The 18,428-nt window shown below is 33.4% G+C and overlaps 1 protein-coding gene and 1 long non-coding RNA gene across 2 annotated transcripts; both read right to left on the bottom strand.

Annotated features, from left to right (window-relative positions):
- Positions 1-1,489: 1,489 nt before the first annotated feature.
- On the bottom strand, positions 1,490-14,038 carry LOC124537098 (sodium-coupled neutral amino acid transporter 9 homolog). Its single transcript, XM_047113816.1, has 12 exons — positions 13,597-14,038; positions 9,500-9,574; positions 8,944-9,073; positions 7,365-7,468; positions 6,608-6,765; positions 5,770-5,931; positions 5,058-5,264; positions 3,915-4,114; positions 3,398-3,502; positions 3,140-3,208; positions 2,280-2,428; positions 1,490-1,736 (listed from the first exon to the last, which is right to left on the bottom strand). Exons 1-12 carry the CDS (start codon positions 13,674-13,676, stop codon positions 1,568-1,570), a joined length of 1,608 nt encoding a protein of 535 aa, XP_046969772.1. The 5' UTR covers positions 13,677-14,038; the 3' UTR covers positions 1,490-1,567.
- A 2,537-nt stretch (positions 14,039-16,575) lies between these two features.
- Positions 16,576-18,261, bottom strand: LOC124537087. Its single transcript, XR_006966912.1, has 2 exons — positions 18,040-18,261; positions 16,576-17,741 (listed from the first exon to the last, which is right to left on the bottom strand). It is a non-coding gene; the product is annotated as an uncharacterized LOC124537087 (long non-coding RNA).
- Between the last annotated feature and the right edge of the window lie 167 nt (positions 18,262-18,428).

Below are 18,428 nucleotides of genomic sequence, written 5' to 3'. Positions count from 1 at the left end.
AAGTTTGAAAAAAAACAAATCATTATTATTTTTATTTTCGACCGTCTGTTTGTCAACATAAAGTTTGATTTTACTCACTTATACTTTGAGTTTCACTAATATATACTTGTTAAGAGTAAATGTAAAAGATGAACACATAATTAGTTGATATATAATTATTATTATATTGTATTGCATTATATAGTGTCACATTTTGGAACCACAAATACTAAAAAATATATTTGTTGATATGTTGCAAACTTCAGAACGGCCAAGTAAATTAGTTTTACTTTTTGTTACTATATTGTTCAAATCATATCGTCAGTTTATAGTTACTTAATATAAGATTTGACTGAACTTGCAGCTTTCTTCAGATATTTTGGTTTTGGAATATTTTTTATTCCAAATAATCCCTATTTCTTAAAAAAAAATTATAAGGTTTATTATGAATTTATCAATGTTTTTGCCAAAGAGATTTATGAAATAATATATACAATCGTGTTAAATATTTTTAAAAATAAATTGTTAATTTTTATATTGTTTTGAGAAATAAATTACATCATTTATTATCTGTGTTATTTTTCTTTTGCTGTAGTATGTAATCCGGCTTTTGTTTATAATATGCATACAAAGTATCACATGTATGATTTTGGTATCTTCTGATAAAGTTATAATAATGAGCTGAGATGGCTCCGTGGTTAGAACGCGTGCGTCTCAACCGATGAGTTCGGGTTCAAACCCAGGCAAAAACCACTATATATATGTACTTAATTTCAAAATTTCAAAGTTTCATTGAAATTCTACCACGTGCATTCCACCAACCCGCATTGGAACAGCGTGGTGGAATATTTTCCAAACCCTCTCCTTAATGGAAGAGGACGCCTTAGCCCAGCTGTGGCAAATTTATAAGCTGTTACTTTATATAAAAAAAATTATATAGTCTGTAAGTACATACGTTTGATGTTACGATAAACGAATGGATGCACGCGTTCGAACCACTGGCCTGTCTCGCCTCAGCGAACCCGTCGCTCGCTCGCTCAGCGAGATGTTTATTCTCCACAAATCATATCTCTTAGCGTCCACTAATGTCACATGCTGTTCTGACGTATGTTGCCTGCCATCTGATCATGACGTCACGGAACCAATCACAAGGGAGACCAGCTAACACATGACATATTATTGTGCACAGGTTTTTGCGCAAAGGTGCTCTATTTCTTTAGTAATATTTGTATTAGACATTATCCGAAACAAATATTTATATTAATATCAAATCCGTATCCATATTCGGATCTGAAATTACATAACAGCCCCATATTAATGCGTTCATAATTGGGACTTATTTTGACATTAACATTTATTATCGACAACACTACAACTCGTATATGACAACACTGTAATTACCAACGACAATAATACACTTTCAAACGACAACATTACTCTTGTCATTTGTCAACTATAAATGTCAATAATAAAACATCAAAAAACAATTAAAACTTTATTTACATAGCGTACAAATGTGAGATCCTTTTCAGTGTTATTGCAAAACGGAGACAAAATATTGAATATAAAAATAATTAACGGTAAAGTATTATGAAATAAAAAATTGCATTATAAGATTAACGGTCCCGAAGACGATAATAAGAGAGTAAAATAGAGCCTTCCACCACGTCAACCTCCCTCGTAGGCGCAGAGACTGCATCTGCAGCAAGGCCGGCAACGCGAACACGTGTACCAACCCGCTCACTGCGCCCGTGTACCTACAAACGAACATTATTTTAATAATCTGTGAAAAAAATGAATGTTCGTCCGGTTCAATGTAAAACTATTTAAGAATAGACTGTTCCAGCACCATAAATATTAAATACGTTTGTAGCTATAAGAAATTAAATGCTTAAAATTTTTAGCGAACTTATTCTTTAGACTTTAAGATACACGTATGTATGTGCACAACACCATTTATGATAATTGAGTGGCTGTACAACTAAATACCTTTGCATTTTGAAGAGGAAAGGAGTATATTATAAGAAATAAATTGTGATTAAAATTTGACGAGTTATTTTGTAATGACTTATTTATTGTATTATACCCTTTATGTTTTATTTAAACGAAATTGTTGAATTTCATTACGAATTAATTAAAAAACCTTATTTCCGTTAATTTCCTCGTATAAAGACCCTAGATCATTTAGCGTCCCTGTTTTGATATACATATATATACCTGTTTTAATGTATATAAATAAAACGAATAACTCAATAGTGACAATAGGACGCATGTGAAGTGCGACGCGGGTGGGTCGGTACCGGATGATGGTGCCGATGTCGGGGCAGAGGCACGCCACGAGCACGCACAGCGCGGCGGCGGCGGCGTCGACGAGCGGCGCCGGCGCGCGCCACAGCCGCGCCGCCTCGCCGCGCAGCATGAACGCCACCAGCGGGTACACCGTCACCACCTGCCACGCGCGCATGATTACGGCACTCACACTTACAAACACAAGGTGGTATCGCTTCGAGTTATCTTTTCCAAATTGAGTTATGAGTTTGAAATTAACATTTACAAAAGTATCAGTGTGTACACGTCTCAATTGGAGCTAATTCCACCACACATCATTGGAGCAGCCCTTACGGTTTGGTGAATATACAGGTTTCCTCACGATATTTTCCTTTTTCGCCGAGCTTCGCCATAAAAAATACTGCTTTGGCAGCGCTTTCAACGGCTAACGCACGGCTTTAGAAGCTATGCTTTATTGGGAATCATTGTTAAACAAAGTCTCGGATTTGGGCGGGCTAAACGTAATCCAATTCGACTCCAAAAAGACATAAGTTAGCCACTTAAGAATCACCATTTATCTATCCACGTTATCCACCACGTATCTTCACAATTTTTTTTAAATTTTTGCACCAAACAAGCTTGGTGTGTTCAGCAAGACAGAATAATTAATTTACGTCAGCCCATCGCCTGTACAAGGCGCAAATTTGGCCTCTCATGCTCTCACCCCTGGACTAAGTACTTTTTAAGTAAGCTCCAACCTCAACGGGGCACTTAGAGAATAGAAAAAGCACTACCGAAACCATAAATACTACTATATCTCAACTCTATCTAAATAAAAAAATAACACCATGTAATTTTAACTTTATTACATTTGTAAAATAATTGAACTTACTTGGAAAAGGAGTAGCGCCCTCGCAATAGCTGTCATCACGTCGTGCATTTCGAAATTATTTAGAATATTCTGGAATAAGATATATATTAAGACAAGTATAAAATAAACTGCATTTATTACTTGAAATGAAACTGTATGTAACAGCGATGTCAGACCACGAGAGAAATACAGATTATTTAAAGTTTAACGACTCTGGGTGGTATTCATACAAGGCTCATACACAAAGTCCTACGATAATAGATATAAATGCATACATACGTCTTCTATACAAGACTTGGAGAGCGGGAAGCAGATATAAAAGATGGCGCCCACGAGCGTGTACGTCACTGTTACCAGCAGGAAAGCTATCGTTAGATCGCGGCCCTGAAACAAAGCTTACTTAGACTTTTTTTTATATGTGTGAAGTATTGCTGTTGGCCCTACTGGCCTTTACAGCGTCGACGGAATTTCGGGCGAGAACTAATGTCCCCTGCCCTGAGGTTGAGCGCTGGGCGCGGCTTACTTCCTCTTCTATATATAGCAAATTACTTTTCTTTTATGAGTTTCGTAATTTCTTCTTATCCGACTAAAATTGTTTTCTGTTTGACGTAAAGGTTGACTGGCAGAGAATGCCCAGGTATTCAGTCCCCTCTTTGTCCCATTTACTTTGTGGTCAATAAAGTATTGAAATAAATAAATAAAATGTTTTTGGGTGATTTTTTTATGTATTACTATGTTATTATAATATTTATTCAATGTTAAAGATATATATATTAAAATAGATATTGTTTCTTACATTTTTGTCTTGTTGCGCATTATTGCCCATGATGGTGATTATAATATTATGAATGTAGAAAGACAGCGCGAGCATTCCACTGAGCACGGCGGCGTCGCTGCCGCGCTTGCCGTCGGTCACCTCCGGTTCTTCCATGTTGATTCCCCAAGAATAACCCTTTACCATTACGAACAAAAGCAGGTAGAACACCGATAGGGTTCCTGGAAAGATTATTAGCAAGTCTTAACACTGAATATCCAATTAAATGATAAATGTAGTAACAACAACAACAGCCTGTAAATTCCCACTGCTGGGCTAAAGGCCTCCTCTCCCTTAGAGGAGAAGGTTTGGAACATATTCCACCACGTTGTTCCGATGCGGGTTGGTGGAATGCACATGTGGCAGAATTTCTATGAAATTTGTCACATGCAGGTTTCCTCACGATGTTTTCCTTCACCGCTGAGCACGAGATGAATTATAAAGACAAATTAAGCACATGAATCAGCGGTGCTTGCCTGGGTTTGAACCCGCAATCATCGGTTAAGATGCACGCGTTCTAACCACTGGGCCATCTCGACTCAATTGTGTATAAATTAGGTCAATACCTACGATTATATGATATCAGTATTTGTTTTAGGCTTATAAAAGCCTTGCCTAATTTTACATGTAATTGTTATGACAGAGTTATTCCGCATAGATCTTACTTACTCTTATAACTTTTCTAGTCGAACTGTCCATTTAAACAAACGCAACAAGTTTAAACGTAAACAACATCACTACTTTTTACTAATTTGACGTATTCCTAACAATAGTATGCCAGAAGTATGTGTGTGATATGCCGAATGCTTTTATATTATTTGTGTATATAGAATAATTAATACATACAATCAAGACTGCGATATTAATACAGAAAATTTGACATACATATGTCTGAGTAGGTAGGAACTACAAATTATTCATCAGATTTTCTACCGCCAGCCAAAAAAACCTTGTTTAATAATTTGTTGTTATTGGAAAAGGTGTTTAACTATGATCCTTGTAGTTCCATAATGCCCACTCAAACCTACCTACTTAAAATAAGTTAAAAAGTTTCTTACTAATTTGGATACTTCTACGAATATTTTATGAAAATCTAGAATAGTAACAAATGGAGAAATAACTCACCTAAAGAATTGAATTTGGTGAAAAATGAGACATTTTTGAAACAAAGAAGTGGAAAGACGATTATTGCCACGTAAAAGGGAACCGTGGTGTGCAGACCCCAGTACGGCGAGGGGTCTTCAATCGGATGGTCAGACGGGGTTATCAGAGGGTCGTGCTTGGGGCACAAGAGGCTTGAATTGTAAACTGTCGAGTTTGAGGTATTCACGTCTGTAAGTTGAAATAGTTTAATTAATTATTATTGGAATGTGCAATACATTATTCTTGAAAATACTCTGTTGATAATTGCCAACGCCAGTGCTTTGGACAGCACTGAAAAACATAAATTTTGCCACATGCCTTATATCTTAGCAATCACTAGCCGCCATAAATAGCCAAAGACTGAGTAATAATCTTGTGCATTTAATCATTAACTACACCACATCAATTAATTTAAACAATTTTTTGTTTCATAAATATTTTGATAACCTCCGTGGTCGAGTGGTGTGTACACCGGTTTTCATGGGTACGCCACTCCGAGGTCCCGGGTTCGATTCCCGGCCGAGTCGATGTAGATTACCATTAGTTTTCTATGTTGTCTTGGGTCTGGGTGTTTGTGGTATCGTTACTTCTGATTGTCCATAACACAAGTGCTTCAGCTACTTACATTGGGATCAGAGTGATGTTGTCTCATATTTATTATTATTATTATTTAAATAGCTTTGTTTTTCGTCACCCATGAAGTAGTTGACGGTGTGGTAGAGGAAGTTGGTGATGAGCAGCCAGTAGACGACGCTGGCCCCGAGCAGCACGAGCAGGCTGAAGGCGTGCGCCAGCGCCGCCGCGCCCGCGCCCAGCAGCGCGCGGCACAGCGCCGGCACCTCGCAGCTGGCGCCGCCTGCCCCAACACTCGTTACGAGCTCGACAAACTTACTCTACTGGCCTTGCATCGTATTCACACAAAAGTAGACCTCCATTGCAAAACTTAATTTTACTAAACGCCAAACATAATATATTCTTATAACTTTGTAATTAGGCTCTTGAACTTTTCGACGTATCAATTATATTAACTTTCATTTTATTCTTCGCCTTTAATATTTATAAAGAGCGAGTGAATTTAGTATTTGTACTCAACATTGTAGCATAAAATTATCTCTACAAATTTATTTCTTTAATAAGCGTATAGGTATCTAAAACGAGAGAAACGTATTAATTCGATGGAATCCGTAACGTTCATTAATTTCATATTTGTTTGGTGGCGTTGCTGACGCGATTCCTCGTTTTGGCATTTTCTTATAATTTAAAAAAAAAACATCAATTATTTTAATGTTTTTGAAAAATATTCTTTGAATTAGATTTTATTTAGTATTTCGTTTCCTACATAGGCTTGCAAGTGCTTTCAGTTGAAAATTGTAAAAAATATTTTTGTCATATAAATGGCTTATCTATTCTCTACCTATTTAATTAATTTTTGATGAAAATATTTAAGACAATATTAAGTAGTTCTAACCATTTAACTTTTTTTCTAGCAGTGTAAAATTGACTAAATTAGTTAAAGTTAATATATGACGTACCGTGGTGCACGTTGACCCTGAGAAGTATGTAAGCCGTGTAGAGGCACAGGGCGGCCATGAAGGCGAGCAGGAAGAGGGCGCCCGGCAGCCCCGCGCGCTCCACCCCCCACGCCATCGTCAGCAGGGATGAGCCCATTATCGTGTTCCATATCGAGAAGCTGTATTACATAATACATATAATAGCAATCATAATATTGTTGGCTCAGTAATTAATTTGAGGAATAGAATAACTAATGATATGCTTATGAGCTGACGAACATGTTCTTGGGTAGAAACTACATTCCGAAGTATATATTATAAACTTAAATACTTTGTACTAGCGACCCGCTTCCGCTTCGAAGAGACGCGATTTATACAGTATTTTACTAAGATTTTATAAGAGCGTTACATTCTTGGATAAAGCGCTCTACAAGTAAAAACATTTCAACTGAAACATTACTTTCAGAGATTAAGCCATACGTTCAAAAAACAAATTTAATATATTTGTAATGTAAGTATGATTCAAAATTAAACCTATACTTGAAATTAGAGTAATTTAATTACGATTTCCAAAGCACTGAAAAGGCTATGGAAATTGATAAAAAATATTAGAACTAAAGATAGATAAGATAGATAAGATAAGAGAAAGATTTTTGTTATGCGTTGCGTTGAGGCCCGTCGCGGCTATAGTTTGCGCGAGCCTTAAGAGTGATGAAACACACTCTTTTTTCTATAGAGTTGGCAGTCCTTATCATGACGTTACCTATAAAGGACTCACATGGTTACGAGAGAGCTTTGCGTATTCTTCTCCGATTTCTCCGTCTGCTCCATTGTTCGTTTGTAAGTCGCTAAGATGTCACTCCCGGATAGCTCCGCCGGGCCCTGAAGAATATTATTTTATAATAATAATGAGCAATATAATATATATTGCTCATTATTATAATATATATGTTACATTCGAATTGAAGTTTAGCTTTATATTCTAAGTGTTAGGAGTACAATAAGGATCTTTATATAACTCTTAGATAATTATATAAAAGTGAATTAATAAAAAAGGAATTCGATTAAAATTATCTTTTACTATCTATATTAATATTATAGTGAAAGTAAATTTGTCTGCCTGTCTGTCTATCTCTCGCTCTTTCACGACCAAACCACTGAACCGAATTTGATGAAATTTGGTATGAAGCAAACTTGACTTGAAACTACTTTTTGATTATCACATGACATCCAACACAATAAAACGCCAGCAAAGCCGCAAGCGACTACTAGTATTTTATAAATAAGAAAACAACGCGTTACTCCACTCGTTAGTCGTGAGACAAGATACAACTTGCATCATAACCGAATATTGCAGGTTAAATGTTCTACTGGGGGGGGTCTCAGTACCCCGAGAAGCCCCCCTAGGTGTTGGCCAACCATCAGGGCGCCACGGTAGCATGTGTAAGTGATCCCGCGGCGTCCGCCGAGAGACGATGAGGGTACCGCTGATTTTTTAGTGGCTAAACCCGGTGGATCTGGGCGCACTCGGCGTCCAGGAAACCGGGGAGTTACACACCCCCCCCCCACTTTCATTCACGTGGGGGAAGCGTGTAAAGCGTTTTTACAGCGAAAAAAAAGTTTAAATGTACTACTACCCTACCTACCTACCTACCTCCTTGCTGCTCTAAGGCGCTGTCACGTGTATAGCTTTTACGCGCATATTATCAGTACGATATCTGTGTTCAAGTCTCGCGTTCTTACACTAAATTGTATCGAAGCGAGATAAAATATGAACAATTAACGATACTATATTTACGTTCCCTTATCTTTTGCGTATTAATAACATGTAATGGCTTTGATTCTGTAGTAATTATATTGGTCGTAAATCACGGCATTCCGACCCCACACACCAATATCGTTTATATTTTACTAGCGAATAGCCCCGGCTTTGCACTGCAATGCTGATAGTGAATGAAAGATTTTTTCTTGTATCTTTATTTTATTGCGCATGTTTTATATACAAAAACCTTTCCCTCGAATCACTCTATCTATTATAAAAAACCGAATCAAAATTCGTCGCGTAATTTGAAAGATCTAAGCAGACATAGAGACATACAGCGGTAAGCGACTTTGTTTTATACTATGTTCTCGTAATTATGATAATTCCTTTCGCATATATTTTGATTGTTACTACTGATTCACTTAGTACTTATAGTTGACTGCTTATATTAACAAAAAAAGTTTATGAATAAAAAAAGGTCACAAAATATATTACAACAAATTTAATATCTCTGCCTATTATTAGACTGAATAAGAAAAATACCAATGTGTCATAAATTATAAGACTGAAATAAAAAAAAAAAAAAACATTTTACCAATGTGTCAGAACTTGAGCTGATCGTTTTATATGTGCTCGTTAAATTAGCCGCCATCAGCAGAGGATAGGCTTCGTGATCAGCCGTGCTGTGGAAACTTGTACAGCTGGTTGATCTCGTTGTCAGCTTGCTGATAAATAGACAAAAGGTTAGGACCTTTGTCAAAATATAACTTAAAAGTTAATATGGATACTCTATTGATTCTTCTACGAAATGTCTATGTTAAAATTGGTCCATCATCAATTAGCGTCTGCATTTATATTATTTTTTTTATTAGATTAAAGTTAAGTTTTTATAATTTAACTGAAATTTACTTCGATAGATTATAATCTACCTAAAAGTATTGCGTTAAATTCTAAACAGTATGTTACGGTTCACAATCTTTGGACAGTTCACAATCTCGCGAGATAGATTACAATCTAACGGTGTTTACAATTTTACGGTGACATATGTATCTTACAAACCAACGTGGAAGTGTAGGAGTGTGATGAACTGACTTTCGTTTTGTCCAACGGCTGTATATTTATGGGTTAATGAAAATAAAATGTTCACTTACTCGTATCTATGAACACGTTTCCTGTCTTCTCCGCGCTCACAGTCCGAGCAATCGGAACATCCAGTGCCGAACACCCTATAAGAATTTTAATAACAGTTCATTATAATACAGAAATAATATCATTAATATATTATATATAATAATGTTTCTTATTACTAAAGAAATAAATGCTTAAATACATACAAATATAATAAAATTATAAATTGCTGGATTTTTACCGATGGAGCACCACCGAATAAAAATTAAAAAAACATGGTAAATATCCCGCAATTAATAACTTTAGTAATAAAAATAACCATGTTAATTTCAAATCTTATACATACAAATATGAATTAAAAATAGTTACTTTATAAAGTAAATTAATAAATAGTTACTGTAGAAGTAAATTAATAACTTAAAATTAATTATTTTCTTCTAAAAATATAGTTTATGGTCCAGGCTCAAGGTCACAAAGAAAGGAAAGAACGAAATGGAACGCCAGTTTAAGTAAAATCACGACTGGATTTCTAACTTTTTCGAATATATATAACTATAACTGCTATAATTTCATTTGTAGTTACGACTTTTTTATATATATTAAAAACAAATCTGTAAATTTTCGCGAATATCACACGGGAATCACCGAAGGGAATGAAGCATAAAAATAAACTAATAAACATCTAAGCAAAACATTAAATGTCGTATTTTTGTTTAATTTTTGTCCGATGGATTTTTAGACAGATTTCAAAATTGATGTGTACAAATCAGGAAAAAACGAATAAAAGTCAACGTATAACTGTTATTTTTTTTATCTAATATTCACAATTATTTATATCAAATTAACTTCAGTACCAATAACTAAATTCTCGAGTATCAATATTCAAAATAATTTCATATAAGTATATTATACATAATTACGTTTGAACGTGGTCTCTTCAACCGCTCTGATAGGATTTCAAGGCGACAGCAAGAACTGCCTTGATCCCACACCCGACTTCAGATAGCGTAACGTACAATGTAGGTGTATAACCCTTATGTTTATAAACAGACCAATCAACTTCATTTACATGATATGCAAATTAAATAAAATGCTAATATGAGTTATTTGCATGTAAATATAATATGAAAACGCTCTACTAAAAATTTATGCAACAAATTTTAATGTTCTGAAACTTTTTGTTATCGAAGAACACACTCGTTTAAACCAAGTCTGTCTCTAAGCACACCTCTCAGAACTCCGGAACCATCTGATCGAAACCAGCAGTGAATTGACCCAGAAAGTATCTTATAAATGTTCTTTGGAGGTATAATAGATTTGAAAATTGAAATGGGCTATTTCTATTTAATACGATTTTTAATTTGAGGAGAAATCATATTCAGTTTACGGATGGTTTTTTCGAACTCTATTTCAAAATATTCGTGTATCCATTTTTGGAAATAAGATATGTACTACTTTTTAGAATATTTTCTTTAATATACAGCTCATTAGGCTAAGATCATAATTATAAGCAATATATACATAATACTATAGTTTATGTTACACTGTTTTAAGCGAGTTGTAGATAAGACTATCTTAGAGACGTTTTTTTTATAAAAGTATTGCTAAGAATACATTTAGGTATATAATTTGAACTTTGGCAATTTGTTAATATTGATAACAATTCAGGAAAATATATCTCTCATATTTGAGTTCCTAGCTTCTTTCGTAACAAAAAACAAACGAGCTTGATTTTTTGACGTTGACGTTTGAAGGTCTAATACTGTATATTTTTTACTTAGGTGGATACATATTTTTCGATATTTTTCATACGAATTATAAACAGTCATACATTTTTCATACTGGGATATTATCTCATATTTACGATAAGAATAATATTTATATATTGATCTATTTACTCGTTACTTAGATATACGGACGAGCGTCATCATTACATAGTATAAAACAAAGTCGCTTACCGCTGTACAACGGATTTTGATTCGGTTTTTATTAATGGATAGAGTGATTCGAGAGGAAGGTTTTTGTATATAATACATGGACAATATTATAGAAGAAACACTGATCATTTTAGAAGTTTCCAATGTGATGTTATCAATAAACAAATTCTGTAGTATATTTAGTATCAGTATCGTACCCATGTGTAGCCAGGGCTGATCGCTAGTTGATACTAAAGCACGCCGATATTTAAACGTGGAGGATGCGCCTTAAAACAAGTTCAAGGTGCCTTAGTGTGCGTGAGACGGCACTAAAATTAAAAAAGCAAAACAAAGTCACGAGGACAAATGTGAAAACTCGAAACTTTGGAATTTAATAGCTGTCTGGAGTATTTCAATTTCATAATTTGTGAATTGAAATAAATAACATCAGTCTGATTGCCAGATGTAATGATACTTCGAGAAATTATAATATAGTTTATTAATTCATTAAAAGCCTATTCAGCCTATCATGGCTGAAATAGCATAACTCATAACGCATGTCATGAACGCGTACATACTTATAAGTTTTTCCTCCATTCCTCCTTAGACAAAAGCAAAAGCATTATATGTAAAATGTTTGTATCGTCCACAGTTTGGTGCTGAAATAGGATAACTAGCTGTGTCAATGAAGTTCTAGTAAACAGATATGTCATTAATGCGCAAAAAGTGAAGACTAGAAAACGTCCTAATGGGGACGTTTGCCTTTAGTCGTTTTCATCATAATTATGCCAGTAATACGTTATAATACATCATAATTATATAGTAATACGTTTTGCGTAATTAAAACATCTAGTTATCCCTTTTACTTATTGTTTTTATCAAGCTATCCTTTTTACTTGTAACGAAATGTAAAATAAACGGTCCCCGGCGCGGCACACTTTTTTCTGTTGTTTAGTATAGGTATAACATATCTGTTTATTAGAATATCATTGAGCTGTGTACAATGTTATATCCCATCGGAAAATAATGTAACATTTGCCTTTTACTTATAAACAGAACTTTACACAACTTTACACGGTCTCGCGTGTATCTAATTTAAATAAAAACTTTTGTACAAACATTCATCCTAGAGTTCCCCGTTTTATCATAATATAGACTAGTCTTTACGCTTTGTCAGGTTATTTGATGAAATTCTGTAATCCCATGTATGCTGTACCTAAACAGGTAATTAGGTATATAGCTTTACTTATTGTTTACCTTAATTTTACCTGTACACAAGTTAACGACATGAAAATTCAGTAAAGCTTCTCAGATTTTAAAGCGTTATATTCGTTAGGGTTGATTATTTGAACGTCTTGTCTTTGATAGATTTTTTAATTATTTAGAATTTATTGAGTAACAAAAAGGAGCAAATGCAAACAAACATGACATCGATTTGACGCGATATTATTGGGCTCTAGAGCTTGAATAAATTATCTATGATATTCATTATGGATTTTCGAATACCGAAGTTTGAAGGTCAATGAAGCTACTATCGGAATTTTGGAAGTAGTTAAGTGGAAAAGTGCTTTATTACAATAATTATAAATTAAGAGCTGTTTGAAAAGTAGCGTATAAAGTTGCTTGACTTTTATCAAATCGCGTGGAATACATCTACCGTTTGTTATCTTCATTCCTCCTTCGATTGGAATGGACTATAGATAATCTTATATAAATTGATGTTTGTATCACGTATATCAGAAGCAAACAAAAATGATTCAGTTTATTGAAGTTAGTAATAAAAACAAGTGTATTATAGTTCTGTTAACATATAATCACTGTGTCAATGTTTTAGGGTCAAGTGCAAATACCTAAAAGAACGCAGCGCGCACAAGGGTTTTTTTTTTTCGTATCGTACAAAAATATTCTGATTCCACCGGGACCTGTTTGCAAATTACAAATATCTATATATAGACTTCCAGCTTGCTTATACGAAGATTAAGCTCTTCATTGGTGTACTAGCTATATATAAATAATAATGTATTCTATCGAAATTTAAATGTTTTATGAAAATTGTTACAATTTAGAAAAAGTAATATTTTTACACCTGCAAAAAATCTCACTTTCCGATCTTGTAAATTTACAATTGTTCAGAAAATCGTCAATTCACAAGACAATAATATTTTCACAACACAAATTGCTTAAAATTATTTTGTTTTACTCACCCATAACTGTCAACTGATTTCACCGAACTTGCAGTCGTTTCGTTGTCGCTGTTTTGAGCTGAATCTCTTTTTAAACGCATTTTACAAAATGAAATGCATACAAAACTATATTATTAATTTATTAACAATAAAATACAATTAAACTCATACACAAAACATTTATGTTTACGATTTATCTTATATAAATCAGGGCAAATTATTTTCGTATAGGTTATAAAGATGCGCCTCCCGACCAGTGGGGACATCTATTAAGTGCGACCATTAACATGTAACTGAATTATTGAACCTGGTATTTACGCAATTTTCAAGATTAAACGTAATTAATGTTGTGTGATTTTGTCTCGTCTCTAGATTACAATTAAAGTACTAACAATATTCACCGTCACTTTTTAATATTAATTCAAATATCGTTTTCAAATTGGTATCAAATTTTATTAGTTTATTTAATATTTTAATTAAATATTTGATCTATATTTTTATTTTTAGGCGTGTCACTTCACGTTTAATTCGTTATTTTTTAATTTATTTTCTCTACATTTTTTTATTCGGTTTTTACGACACTCGGGGCTCTGGTGAGCCACCGAAACTACTTCGAATGATTTTTGAGACGGATGGTGCGTACTTCTTAGAGACGTCTTGATTATCAGAGACTAGATACGCGAGGCGATGTAAAATAGTGTCGCGTCCATGGCCCCAGGTTCACGCCCTATCTATCAAGCCGCGGACAACCGGTGCAGTGGAAGCGCTGAGATGACGCCTCCATTGTCTCAACCGAGCAGAATCTGCCCTTTCCCCTTCTCACTCAATAGTATCCTTAAGGTCTCACTGAAGGAGGCTCATATTCTCCACGACTTAAATAGGCTATTTGACTGGTTTTTAAAATCCGTTTTATATTATTTAGTAGAGGTTAAGGACCCCAGTAAAACTTGTTTTTTTTTATTCTAGTACATATTTGCCGAAAAACATAATATTAAAAATTCCATATTTAAATAACGCGCGAAAACGGTACTTGGACAATATGGCGCTGCAATGGGGTCGGTGACTTTGCTGTTTTTTAATCTGGGGTAGATATAGTAGAAAAGCAAGGCTTACAAGAAAGTGACTTCATCATAAGCCCGGCCAATCAGGAGCGTTTTGTGTCACGTGACAAACGTTTGAAAAAATGCATTTTTATGTATTGATTTTTGAATAAATAAGTATTATTTTCAAGTTTCGTTAGTAAATAACCATTTTTAAACTCATAATCTACACTGATTTACAATAATTCACAATTTTTTTTCGCATTGTCAAATAGCCTATTGTATTAATACAATATTCCATATAAATCGGTTCAGTAGTTTTAGTGTTAAGAGATACATTTCAGTACTTCAGTAGAGCTTAAAAGATAAAAAGAAACCACCTATCCCGGCAATAATGCTTATATGGTTAATTTCAATAAAGAAATAAAAGCAACGTTTTCTTATTATAGCGTACGTTATTCTGATGAATAAAGGATATTGCTGTAGTTCCATTAAAATAAATTCAGTAGTTTTTGCGTGAAAAAGTAATAAACATTCAAATATCCCATACACTTTCGCATTTATAATATTATTACTATTATGTATAAGTCAAGATGGCCCAGTGGTTAGAACGCGTGCATCTTAACCGATGATTGCGGGTTCAAACCCAGACAAGCACCGCTGATTCATGTGCTTTATTTGTCTTTATAATTCATCTCGTGCTTAGCGGTGAACGAAAACATCGTGAGGAAACCTGCATGTGACAAATTTCATAGAAATTCTGCCACATGTGTATTCCACCAACCCGCATTGGAACTACGTGGTGGAATATGTTCCAAACCTTCTCCTCAAAGGAGAGGAGGCCTTTAGCCCAGCAGTGGGAATTTACAGGCTGTTGTTGTTGTTGTTGTATGTATGGTAGGCGTCCATGGCAGACTGCACTGTTGAACGACTGAACATGAAAGTCTAAAGAAAAATAGTTTGTGTGTAATGTATTATTTGTGTCTTTTTAAATTGACAGCTTTATAGCATAAAAACGAAATTAAAATATTTGTTTGAAAAACTCATCAAGTAAAACTTTTTGCTTTACTAAGATGTATAGGTAAATGTTACATGCTTTTGATTAAGTATATGAGATCGTTTGAAAAACATACTGCGCTAAGTTCCTACGCGTCTCGTGAAAAGAGTAACTCTAGATCCAGAAGCGGGATATTTAGACTTTTAATAGACATTTTATAATAAATGTATCATTGTAGTATATAAGACTGTAAGCTAATAGTAAAATTTCGTATCATTGGAATACAGCCTTACGTTATATTTCTTTCTTTCGATAATTATTCAATAATTTAACCTATTTGCTCCGAATTTATAATGTTAAAACGCAAAACAATAATTTACTCACGCATAACGACGATTAAAACTATTGAAACTGTACTATACTACATTAATTATATCCAGATATATATATATAGTTATACATGTATGTATATTGTATACATTTAATATGAAATTTATGTTAGTAAAAAAGTAACAGCCTGTAAATTTTCCACTGCTGGGATAAGGCCTCCTCTTCCATTAAGGAGAGGGTTTGGAACATATTCCACCACGCTGTTCCAATGCGGGTTGGTGGAATGCACATGTGGCAGAATTTCTATGAAATTAGACACATGCAGGTTTCCTCGCGATGTTTTCCTTCTGAAAACTAGAAGGTTAATTAAGCACATGAATCAGCCTTGCCTGCCTGGGTTTGAACCCGCAATCATCGGTTAAGATGCACGCGTTCTAACCACTGGGCCATCTCGGCTCTCATTAATGAAATTAAAATTGGAGAGAGAAATTTCATCAAAATATTTTGAATTAATTTTATTTGAATTAATTTCTCTCTCTCCAATGCAATCACCAAAAGTGAATGTTAAATATTTTGTGCTAATTTAAACATTTGTTGTTTAATTTAATATTTTTAAAGAAAAATGAAAAACAGTTTAACAAAACAATAGTTTTTATTTCTTTTAAACAACAAAATGCGGCAGATCCTTATTTAGTGATAGATAAATTTAAATAAAAAAACAGTTAATTTATTTTTGAAATCACACTGTGTTCAAGCCAACAACCAAGCTTAATTCTTAATTTAAAACGAACCATAATACTGTACTTATAAAAGAAAAAAGCACAATTTTAAATTTAGAACAGATTGGATGACCATTAAATGTGCCAATGGTTAGTGTTTCCATAAGTATTTAAATTATAAAACATTTTTTTCTTCTTAAATAACCTTCTGTGCCAGTTATGGTCTTGTTTATGTTTTTATGTTATAATAGTAATTAAATTATTTTACTTTTCTTTTAATGTAGATCTCCGTTGGTTGGTTTTCATAAAGCCCCATTAGTAAAACTAATATAATAAAATTCCGATTGATATTTCATTATGAAGTTTTTTTATGCAAAGTTTTTATACGCTGTCATAATTATTTTATTAATAAGTACTAAAATATTAATGTAGATAAAATAATAAATCACAAACATCTACATTAAACATATATAATATAGTGATGATATGGATATCTTTGGCTAATGCCTAATAAATAGTGAAAATGAATGAAGTGAGTGAATGAATGAATTAATGATACAATGAATGAAAATGTACTTAATCACATGACTATTTAAGCATAACTCAAAAAAAAATTTTATTTCTACTTAATATACATATCAAAGTTATATTATATTATTTAATAAAATAATGAAATGTTTTTTAAATGAGAACAAAAAGCCGCCATTAACATATGCAACTTATCAACATATATTTAAGCTTAAGAATGAAAACATAATGTCCAGAACATTCATATGACTAAATATAATTAAGCAGTAGACATTATGAGTTTACTTTTTAATTATTATTTTTTTCAAGAAATCTTTACCAAACTTCACTGCCATAATGCTTTAAAATATAGACTACTGGCTTTAGCCAGCGGTAATAACAATAATATTACATCAAAATCCATAAATGAATGTTTTTCTACAGGTTATGTACACCATAAATTAATTTAAAACCTATCCTTTGGAATTTTATATGTTGAAACCCATTTTTCGCATACAAGCTTTGTGTTCTTCAATCAACGGTCCACAATTTTCTTCACCATTCTCAATGATACTGTAAAATAAATTGAATATGAGCTATTTTACTGTTCATTTAATTCTGCTGCAAGTGTTTAGAAACATTAATGTAGCAAGGCAAAAAATGATAATAGTTTAAGCCAATAGTGATATATGAACATTTATTTATTTTTTATCTGGAAATATATATGATGCAATAAATATTTAATATGGACCACGTTTTAATATCAGTCATAATTTAGATATTTTTTCACACATCCTTAAGACTGTAAAATAATTTTAATATGCAAATATTATATAATTAAGGACGAATGAAAATATCAAAATAACCTCACCAAGCATCTCGCGCTCTTTTTGTCTCTGGACAGGCACAGCACGGCTTAAGTTTAGATTTCTCGACGCTTGAAGGCGCCGGTGGTTCAATCACTTTCACTTCCGCAGCTTTTGCGCTAGCATTCCCCATCTTATTTGTCTTTTAAATAATGATGCAATAGAAAAACACTTTCCCGAGTGTACTGTCAAATGTCAAAGTCACGTTTTTTTATGACCGAAGAAAATTGACACTGACATTTTGCAGATATAACAGTTGCCATAACTTTAATTAAAAACACATAAATCAAGTAAACTTTTAAAATGTTTTAAGGGCCATTTTAAAATATATAGATTAAATTAAGATTTTACAAAATTACTGTTTTCTATAAACCATCAGATTTTATCATATCTA

This window comes from Vanessa cardui, chromosome 17 (assembly GCF_905220365.1).
Source record: "Vanessa cardui chromosome 17, ilVanCard2.1, whole genome shotgun sequence".
Taxonomy (NCBI): Eukaryota; Metazoa; Arthropoda; class Insecta; order Lepidoptera; family Nymphalidae; genus Vanessa; species Vanessa cardui.
Note: the sequence above shows the minus strand (reverse complement) of the source record. Positions and strands in the feature narration are given on the sequence as shown.